Raw genomic sequence first — 9,749 nt, 5'->3', positions numbered from 1 at the left:
GTCTGTGCCCAGGAGTCTGTGGGGGGTGGTCCAGCAGGCGGCACTGGGGTCCGGCCCCAGGGCTCAGAGGAGGAGAACATAGGGGGCAAGCTCCAGGGTTGGCTTTGGGACAGGATGCTTCCTGAGCGGACTGGAGACCAGGGGTCTGCCGAAGGCCCCCAGGACGAGCCACTGGGCTCTGTGTTGGGCCTGAGACCTGAAATGGGGACAGCACAGATGTGACCCCAGGCCCACTCAAACCCCCAGTCCAGGGCCTTCCCAGTTACCCAGACCAATTTGGGAGGCCAAGGGACTCTTTTCACAGATGGGATGCTGACTCAGGACTACCGAGCAAGCTGGAGCCCATATTCAGCAAGTTATTCCAGGATTCTGGACCCCTCAGGCACAGGCAGCTCAGGCCACATTACCAGTCAGGGACAGGCTGGGCCAGGAAACCCAGAGTGACCAGAAGCAACAAGAGAACGTTTCTGAGTTTCCCATGAGCTGAGTTCCTCTGATGTGCCCCCTCCCTCACTACAACCCCAAGACACAGAGGAAACTGAGGCTCAGAGAGGTGCAGTGCTTGCCCAGTGGCCCTCAGCTGTGGGGAGGGGATGCCAGCAAGTGGCTGGGAAGGAAGGGGCTCTCTGGGGCCAGCCTGGGAGCCCCTTGCAGCCCTGCATGCCCACCTGGGATGTCCCATGGGTCCGCAGAACTGTGTGTGGAGGGCAGGGCTGGGGCTGGTGCGAAGATATCCACCAAGTCCAGGATGGAGGACTGCTGGGGGCAGAGGGAGCCATGCTCAGGAGAGGGTGGGACCTGGAGGAAGGGCGGGCCCCGACCTGTCATCCTCACTCCAGCTCGTTCTCTCCTTTATTCATTCCACAAGCATCTATTAATCGTCCCTCGCCTCTGCACAGTGCTTTCCAGTTTATGTTGCCTCATCTGTTTAGTGTCTGATCTTCATAACAACCTGTGCTGTGGGTAGGGAAGATGGTGGGGTGCCCATTTTACAGATGTGCCAGCTGGAGCCCAGAGAGGGGAATCAAATTGCATAAAGCCACACAGCCAGGCAGAGGCCGAGCTGGGATGGAAGGCAGGCCTGCCCGACCCGTTCCTCAGCTGTCCTGCCCCTCAGCCCATCAGTGGGAAGACACATTTTACGAGGAGCCTACTTCTATAAGTCAGTGTCCAAGAAAAATTGGCCACAATGAGCACTGGCGGAGACACCCCAGGGAGAGCATGGACAGCTTTGGAAGGACGCCTTGCTACCAACAGCTACCCACTCCTCCCTCTTGGAAAGTGTGTGTATGAGCCCAAGATGTTTTCAGCACCATAGGCCTGAGGCCACCCCCAGTCTCGATCCATAGTATCATATGATCCTAGAATGTCAGAGCCAGAACTGTCCATCAAGCCCACTGTACGGAGGAGGAAACTGAGGCCAAGACAATGACAATGAGGCCAAGTCATTAAGTGGCAGCAAATCCAGAATCCAAATCCAGGAATCTCAGATCAGGATTCTTTGCAACCCACTTTGCCACCAGTTCAGTCATCAGCCCATGCATGATGGGACTTGGGTCTGCTAAACCCCCTGCACCCCTATTTTCGTTGAATTAACACTACTTAGTGCTCACTAGATACCAAGCACTGTTCTACACTCTTTAGGGATATTTAACGCAACTCATTTCCCAGGCTCTGCCAGCCCACAGCCCCCAGTCCCCTCTACCTGGGTGGTTTTCAGCTTCTCCTCCTCTCTCTCTTCTCTTTCGGGCTCTCTGTCCCGACGACGGTGGGGTCCGGCCCGAGCACCATTGGCCACAGGGGAGTCATCTCCCCGCCAGGACCTCACCTCCTGCAGAAGGCACAGGAGTGAGGAAAGCATGAGCAGCCCAGGCTGGACTTGAGGGGACCTTGGCTGGAGTCAAGAGTGTAGGGTGGGAGGCGCCCAGAGGTCAGGGGCAGCAGGACCCCCACGGGGAGGGGGAGGAGCCTGGTTAGTGCCCGCGTAGCACCTCCACCTCCACCAGCACCAGCACCAGCACCAGCACCAGCACCAGCACCAGCACCAGCACAGGAGGCGTGGCCCACTACCTTCTCCTGCTCCTGCCGGCTCAGGTGCAGAGCCAGCTGCAGCTGCAGGTCCTCGTCCCTGTGGGAGGCTGGGGGGACCAGCTGCGAGGGAAGGAGAGAGGGGTGAACTTGGCCGAGTGCTCCCACTCCTGGGCCAAAGGGCAGCATCGCCCTGTGCCGGTAAGGGCAGTGGAGAGAGAAAGGCCCACCCTGAGTGGGTGTGGGCAGCCTGCTCCCAGACAGCAGTATGGGTGTGGTCTTCTCCCTGCCCGGATCTGGATCTGAGATGCAGTTTAAAAATCAAGAAGGTTCATCCTTCTCTTCTGGGTCCCCTGAGTACTCTCCAAGCCCTGCTGTGCGAGGCCAGCTGTGTCCTGCCAGATCTGCCTGGATCCACAGAGGCGATGGCAGAGAGGAGGCTATCAGGGAGGCTGTCCCTGCCCCCCATAAGGACAGCTGATGGGGGGGCAGCATATTTCTGTGTCTCCTAGGAAGGTGTCTGTCAGCACACTCACCCCTTCCCCTCCATGAGGCCATAGCGGGCCCATGAGACAAGCGGCACTGCCCACCCACCACACACACACCACCCCTTCCAGGCCCAGCCAGAGAGGACTGGGGGTGGGGAGCCAGACCCCAATCCCAGTAACCCGACCCAAGGCACACAGGTGCTGTGCTATCCTTGGGAGCAGGACTAGGGCTTTGGGGACCAGAGTAGGGGAGCCTAAGAATCAAAGGTGTGGGGCATCCAGGCACCCATCCCTCCTCCAGTCACCCCCCCCCCCCGCCGCTGCCCCAGGAGGCGCCTTACCTTCTCAGCCTCCTCGCGGCTCATGGCCAGGGCCAGCTGCAGCTGCAGCTCCTCTTCCCCTGACGTCTGGGGCCGGGCCTGCTCTAGGTCGGAGGTGTAGCGGGGAGATGAGGAGGAGGCTGCAACGATCAACCGTCCGTCGTGGCTTCCGTAACCACGTAGGTACCCATAGGCTCCCCTGCCCCCCTCTTGCCAGGAAGCTAAGGCTCAGAGAGGGAAACTGAGGGGGAAGGGAACGACTGGCAGTCGCGGGCCCCAGAGGACCAGGCAGTGTGCTTGGCACTTTCTGTAAGGTTCCCATTCCACCCGGATAAAAGAGCCCAGTCCCTCCTTTACAGACGCGCAACAGCTCTGAGTGGTGCCCGGCTAGGGTCCTGCAGCAACGCTTGAACCCAGGTCCCCTGACTCAAGTTCCTGGGCTCTTACAGCTGCGCCCCATCCAGCTTGGGGTCAAGTGCGGTGGGAGGGTGAGAGGTTCCAGTCAATCAAGGTCACAGCTGTCCAAGCTCTCAGCATACTGTCAAGGGGGGCCATCCTGAGTGCCCCTCAGATCAGGAAAGTGCCCCCCTTCGAGAGTAAGAGAGTTGAGAATGCTCTGCAGCCGCCCCCAGTTTCAAGGGTAGTGCCCTCGGGTGGGGGGATCAAGGAGAATGCCGCTGAGCAGCACCACGTGCTGTGTGTCTGTGACAGGGCCGAGGTCTCATTTAATTCTCAAATTGAACAACTGAGGCAAATAAAATTATCCCTACTTTACAGACGAGGAAACTGAGGCCCAGAGACCTGCTTGTCTAGATCACATGGCTTGGAAGGCGCAGAATAAGGACCGCTACCCCAGAGCCTATGCTTCCGCCACCACGCCCCTCCCAGACAGCGACTTAACAATAACAAACCTGTAATAACGTCATTGCTCGCACTGACTTGTCGGGCACCTACTATGTGCGGGCCTTGGGCCTCGCACGTCACCCTCTTTATCTCACGGAATCCTCAGACATCCCTCTGAGGTGGGGATTCTTATCCACAGCTGGGGTCACAGAGCCAGGGTCAGAACTCGGGCTGCCTCCCTGTCCCCAGCCACGCCCTGGGCTCACTCACAGTTGTAGGAGGCCGGGGAGCCGCGGGCGCGGCTGAAGCCCAGCTGCCCGCTGCCGATGCCCGTGCCCTCCAACGCCATGCGCTCCTTGGTCTTGAGGGCGTGGGTCCGCTCCTCCCGGAGGCGCTCCTCGTCCCTGAGCAGGGCCATCACCTGCTTGACCTTCTCGCGCACGTTGACACCCTGGTCCTTGCCGTCGCGGTCGATGTACTGGAAGTCCTTGAGCGTCTGGATGGTGTAGAGGTTCTCCCGGCACTGGTGGGCCACCCGCTCGGAGCCCGTCTTGAGCAGGTAGTCCAGCAGCGTCAGCGCCTTGTACACGTGCCGCCAGTTCTTGCCGCTGTCATTGAGCCGCCGCCACAGCATGCCCATGACCTCGGCAAAGGCCACCGTGTTGAAGGTCAGATCGGCAATCTCCGACATGAGCGAGCTGGGCGGACCCCACGGGTCATTGCTGGTGGCTTCGCGCACCTTGATCTCTGCTTCCGAGTAGTTGTGCACGATGTTCTTCACCTGGCGCCGCAGCGCTGATGTCGTCATGGCTGGGGACTTGGAGATGGGCGGCCCCCGCCCCCGCCGGAGGTGGAGGGCCGAGGAGGGCCACCGTCGAGAGGTCACGGTCTCCAAGGGTGGGCCGCCGTGCTCTCAGCAGGGCGGCTGTGTCCTTGGCTTCCACATGGGTCTGAGGAAGAGAGGGCCTGGAACTTAGGGGCAATGGGCCGCCTTGCTGGCCACTCAGCCAGCGACTAAAGCCCTGGCCAGGGTGTCCCTGCTGCCAGGAACAGCCTTCGGCAGGCACTTATTTTTATTTTTCTTATTTTACTTGTTATTCAGCAGGTACTTCTAACTTTGCATGCTCCTTAATCTTTACAATCACACCTACAAAGACATTATTATGATTTACCTCCGTTCGAAGATGGGGAAAGTTTGAGAGAAGGATTAAATGACTTGTCCCAGATCACAGAGCTGGTGACGCGGAACCAGGACTAACCCAGGCACACATGCTCCACAGTCCTTGCTCTTAGCTAGGGACACGAAAGTGACCCCCCAGGAATGCCTACTTGTCTTGCTTCTACTTCACTACCTCTGTTTCTGCTGCGCTCTGCCTTAAGACCTGTCCTTTCCAACTTCTCCACCCTCACTTTGCTCTCTTCTTATACTGTTAATTTTTTTTTTCTTTTTTTTGAGGTACGCGGGCCTCTCACTGTTGTGGCCTCTCCCATTGCGGAGCACAGGCTCTGGACGCGCAGGCTCAGCGGCCATGGCTCACGGGCCCAGCCGCTCCGCGGCATGTGGGATCCTCCCGGACCGGGGCACGAACCCGCGTCCCCTGCATCGGCAGGCGGACTCTCAACCACTGCGCCACCAGGGAAGCCCTATACTGTTAATTTTTGTAGCTTGATTCAGTCAACACCAATTTCCTGGGGACTTCTCCGAGCCAGGCTCTATGGCAAGCATAGAGTACGAGCCTTGGCCCACACACATCCACTTGAGAGGGTACAGGCAGCCACAGTCCAGCATGGGAGTGTAGAGGGGCCCAGGAGTACCCAAGCTAGGAAAATCAGGAGAGCCTTCCCAGAGGAGGTGATGGCTGAGCTGGTCCGAGATTCGAAGCGAGGAGTGAGGAGGAGTGAGGCAGCCAGGCAAGGAAGGAGCATCTGGGGGAGGCTGCCACCCAAAGAGGACCCATTGTACACACCAGAGCACTGAGGCCAGAGAGGGGTATGGCGTGCCCACAGTCACACAGCCTGTAGGTGTCCAGAATACGAATCCAATTAATTCATCGGATTGCTTTATTGCCTCAGTCCCACCTTCTCAGCCAGAATGAAAACTCCCTGAGGGCAAGGCCAGCCTGGGCTCCCCAAACCCCCAAGGCCCTGGGCACGTGGTAGACCTCTGATCTCCCAGCTGAGGGAAGGTTAGGGCCAGCCCACTGCCCTCCCCACAGCCTCAGGACCAGGCCATCCACTAAAAGCACACCCAGGCCCAAGACAGAGAAAGGTTCTCCTAGGGCCCTACCAGAAACCAAAACCCGAATCCCCCTGCCACCACCATTCCTCTGGTGTGGGGGGAGACACACACACACACACACACACACACACACACACACACACACACACACACACACACACACACACACACACACACACACACACACACACACACACACACACACACACACACACACACACACACACACACACACACACACACACACACACACACACACACACACACACACACACACACACACACACACACACACACACACACACACACACACACACACTAGCTGGACCTGGCCTCCACCCAAACCCCCCACCAACACCAGCCATGGAGACTGCACCTCTCAGCTCCACCCTAGGACTCACCAGGAGTCAGAAGGAGCCTGTCGACCCCTGCCCTCCATCTCAACTCTCCCTCCAGCCAGCCCTGCTAACCTGGGCTCAGTTCAAAGCCTTGGCAGTTTTCATCAGGGCCCGCACGCCTGGGAGAGCTTGGACCCAGAGGGTAGGACCTTGTGGGGGCACAGACGGGTTGGAGAGTGCTGGCTGAAAGCGGGCTTACCTTCTCTCTGCTGCCTTTCTGTCCCGGCAGTGGCGGGCCTTCTGTGGGATGCTACAGCCAGCAATTGTTTAACGCCTGCCCTCTCCCTCACTAGTGACTCAGAACTGTCTTTACCTCCCCAGCCTGGGGGCTGGCAGGTGGCAAGAGGCAAGATGAGAAATAACTGTGCCCTGAGCCCACCGAGCGCGAGCCCCTCCCAGGACTGGCCACTGAAACCAGCAGAACTAGTCAGGCATCCTGACTCCACCAGGAGCCCTGCCAGGGCCGCCCTGGCCCTCCTGACCGGCCTGGCATAGTGGAAGGGGGCCCTCAGTGTGGGCCCTGAGGCTCTCCCTGAACTTTCTCCTAGAAGGTGGGAATGGAGGAGGCTTCTCCACACGCCTCCACTGAAGTGTAAGGGGACCAGGTAGAGAGGAAGAGAGGACAGGGGGAGGCCAAGGGAGCACCGAGGGGGGGAGAAGGAGAGGAAGGAACGCGGGAGGGGGTGGCCGGGAGAGCTGCCAGCGGTGTTACCAGCAAAGGGTTTTATCGAACACAATATGCCCAGAAATAAAAGGGAGTGAAACAGAAACCCAGCAGCCGATAAGGCGGCAGTGGCAGCGGCGGCAGCCGGGCAGCCGGGTATGGAATTACTGCAGTGACCTTGAGCCAGACCCTGTCAGGTGGAGGGAAGGACACTGAGAAGGCCAGGCCGCGAGGCCAATTCAGAGACGGGGAGAGGGTGGGGGAGGCGGGAGGCAGGAGGGTACGGGCTGGGGGATGGGAGAAGGCCCGGCAGGGGGCGGGGCAGGCCGTGGGGGCAAGAGCATCCGCTCTCTCCTATGTACGGGGTACCGAGAAGAACTTTACAAGGGACAGGAGGAGCCTGCTCTTCTCAGGGCCCACAGCACTGGCAGATGTGTCGGGACTAAGGCAGCAGATGGCATTCCCAGAGTGGGGATTCAGGGAGATGGAAGGAACCCAGATATGTTGAGTCACGTGCAGGCGTTTACCCAGAGACTCTGTGTGCCCCCAGGGCCCGCACCCCTTCCCATCCTCTGCTAAGGCGGCTCTAGTGCCAGGCCCTTCCCCCGCATCAGGTCCAGCTTGGGCAGTGGTGGGGGGAGTGGCAGTGCCCTAACTCTTGCTGCAGGAGGGACAAGAGGAGTGAGCCCTAGCTCTAAGCTTAAGTCAGCCCAAAGGTAGATGTGTCTTGGGGGCACTGGAGTTGGGTGGGGGCTGTCCTGAGGCTAGAGGTGCAACAGGGGCTGAGGAGGAGTGGGCAGGGGTCTGTGCGGAATGCCACCAAAGATGCTGGTCCCAGGATGGGGAGCGAGCCCTAGGAGGCCCCCTTCTTGGGGGCTGTAGAGAGGGGGGGCGGCGGGCAAGATGCCTCCAGGTCCCTTTGTGACCTGCCCTCCTCGCCCTTCTCCCGGGGACCTGGAAGGGAGACTAAGCCCCAAGCCTTTCATGCCAGGCACCACCGCTGATGACGAGAGCTTACCTCCGGTGCAGGCTCCCTTGGCCCCAGCCCCGGGACCACGAGCAGCCTCTGCAGTGACCCTCCGACCTGCGCAGCAGGGGGATGGCACAGCCTCGGGAGTATCCCCAGAGCCATCCACCACGGACCCTCGTCCTGGAGACCGACCCTCTCCCAGGAGGCACAGACCCCTCGGAGGGGCGGCTCAGGGTCCCCAGAATGGGCGGCTGCTCTGGCCCCTGCCTGCTTGTCTTCTGGATGCCAGGCAGCACTCGGGAGGGAAGTTGCTCAGCTGGCCAGGCAGGTCTGCCTCAGCAGTAACAGGACACAGGAGGAAGTGCAGGGCATGTTAACCCCTTGCTGCTGGCCGGGCAGGCAGCACCTTCAGAGGTGGGAGGCCTGCCTGCTGGCTGTCCCCAGTAGGTGCAGCTCTGGAGCCAGTGCTGGTGACCCACTCCCACTCTGCGGTGCATTAACCCTTTGCCTCCTCAGGGGAAATGAAGGGTGGGGAGGGGAGGCTCCAACACCCAGCCCACCCCTATATTCCTCCTCTGGGCCAAGACCACCATTCCCTGGGGTTGGCCCTTTGGTGGAGTACTGCCTTGTGTGGGTTTCCATCTGGTCCCCTCGGCAACCCTGAAGGGGGCATCAGGACTTCAGGCACAGCACCCTCTCTGCGTCTCTGACACGGGATCGGATCGGAGGGCCCTGCTCTCTCCAAACCTCCTCCCGTGTCTCAACTGGAGGATGCTTGAGGCCCATGAGGTCCTTATCAGAAGCACCAAATGCAAAACCAAGTAGGTAGGAGACTGTAGCCACTCTTCAGGTCTCCCCCTCTCCCTTCTGCTGCATCAGCATTTAAGGCCCATAAGCCCACCATTAGCAAAGTTGTTCTTCAAACTCTGGGAGCCTGGGGCCCACTCTGCACAGGAAGCCTGGCCCAGAATGATTATTACTGACAGAGAAGAATTTATGGTGCCGAGTCTGAGCTGACGGCATGTTTCTTTGCAAGAGTCATCTCTCATCCACTTCATATTTCTCTGAGCAAGGGAGGGAGCAGGAAGTCCAGAGGCAGTTTTTAAGGTAGAAAACATGGCTCAAAGAGGCCAGGTGGCTTGGCATGGGGAGGGGGATAAGCAGGCTAGAATCCAGAATAATCTCTGGCTGACGACAAAGGGATCTGGCCTTTAGGGTTTAAGGGTGTGGTAGCATGATCCTCAGGGGCTGGGACGAGGCCCTTGGACCCAGTGGAAGAGTGAGGACCTCAGGGACCCAGGTCCCATGGTGTCTAGTTCTCCTCCTAGTCACACACTGTGTCATTCTTGATGAGGACACTTTGGGAAGACCTGGCTCCGGGAAGATGACCCCAAAAGTGTGGGTCAACAAAGGCCAGAGGCAGGGGCTACGAGGGGTGATGCTCTCTGTCCTGTCACCTGCTTCATTCCTTGTCCTGCTGCCAATTTGCTCTTCCAGTCCTCATCCCACACATCACCCGCCCCAGCTGTGTTTCTCTCTCCTCCTGTTGGATGGCTCCAGGAATGGGGAGGAGGGGAATCCAAGGGCAGGTGGGACATGGGAGGACCAGGAGCTGACTTCATCAAGATCTGACATTCAAGGGCTTCCCTGGTGGCGCAGTGGTTGGGAGTCCGCCTGCCGATGCAGGGGAAGCGGGTTCGTGCCCCGGTCCGGGAAGGTCCCACATGCCGCGGAGCGGCTGGGCCCGTGAGCCATGGCCTAGCCTGCGCATCCGGAGCCTGTGCTCCGCAATGGGAGAG

General features: G+C 59.4%; 1 protein-coding gene across 1 annotated transcript in view; it reads right to left on the bottom strand.

Annotated features, from left to right (window-relative positions):
* EPN3 (epsin 3) overlaps nt 1–4,580 on the bottom strand; it is a gene marked incomplete at its 3' end in the record, with an annotated part of 5,664 nt that extends 1,084 nt beyond the window's left edge. Inside the window, exons 1-6 of the mRNA XM_081218394.1 lie at nt 3,950–4,580; nt 2,858–2,976; nt 2,071–2,151; nt 1,706–1,831; nt 669–798; nt 1–196 (exon numbers count right to left, since the gene is read on the bottom strand). The exon at nt 1–196 is cut by the window's left edge and continues 15 nt beyond it. Coding sequence (XP_081074520.1) covers nt 1–196; nt 669–798; nt 1,706–1,831; nt 2,071–2,151; nt 2,858–2,976; nt 3,950–4,487 — 1,190 coding nt within the window. The 5' untranslated portion in view covers nt 4,488–4,580. The remainder of the gene's footprint in view (nt 197–668; nt 799–1,705; nt 1,832–2,070; nt 2,152–2,857; nt 2,977–3,949) is intronic.
* Between the last annotated feature and the right edge of the window lie 5,169 nt (nt 4,581–9,749).

Source organism: Mesoplodon bidens (genome assembly GCF_964165515.1).
Source record: "Mesoplodon bidens genome assembly, chromosome: 19".
NCBI classification, from domain to species: Eukaryota; Metazoa; Chordata; class Mammalia; order Artiodactyla; family Ziphiidae; genus Mesoplodon; species Mesoplodon bidens.
Note: the sequence above shows the minus strand (reverse complement) of the source record. Positions and strands in the feature narration are given on the sequence as shown.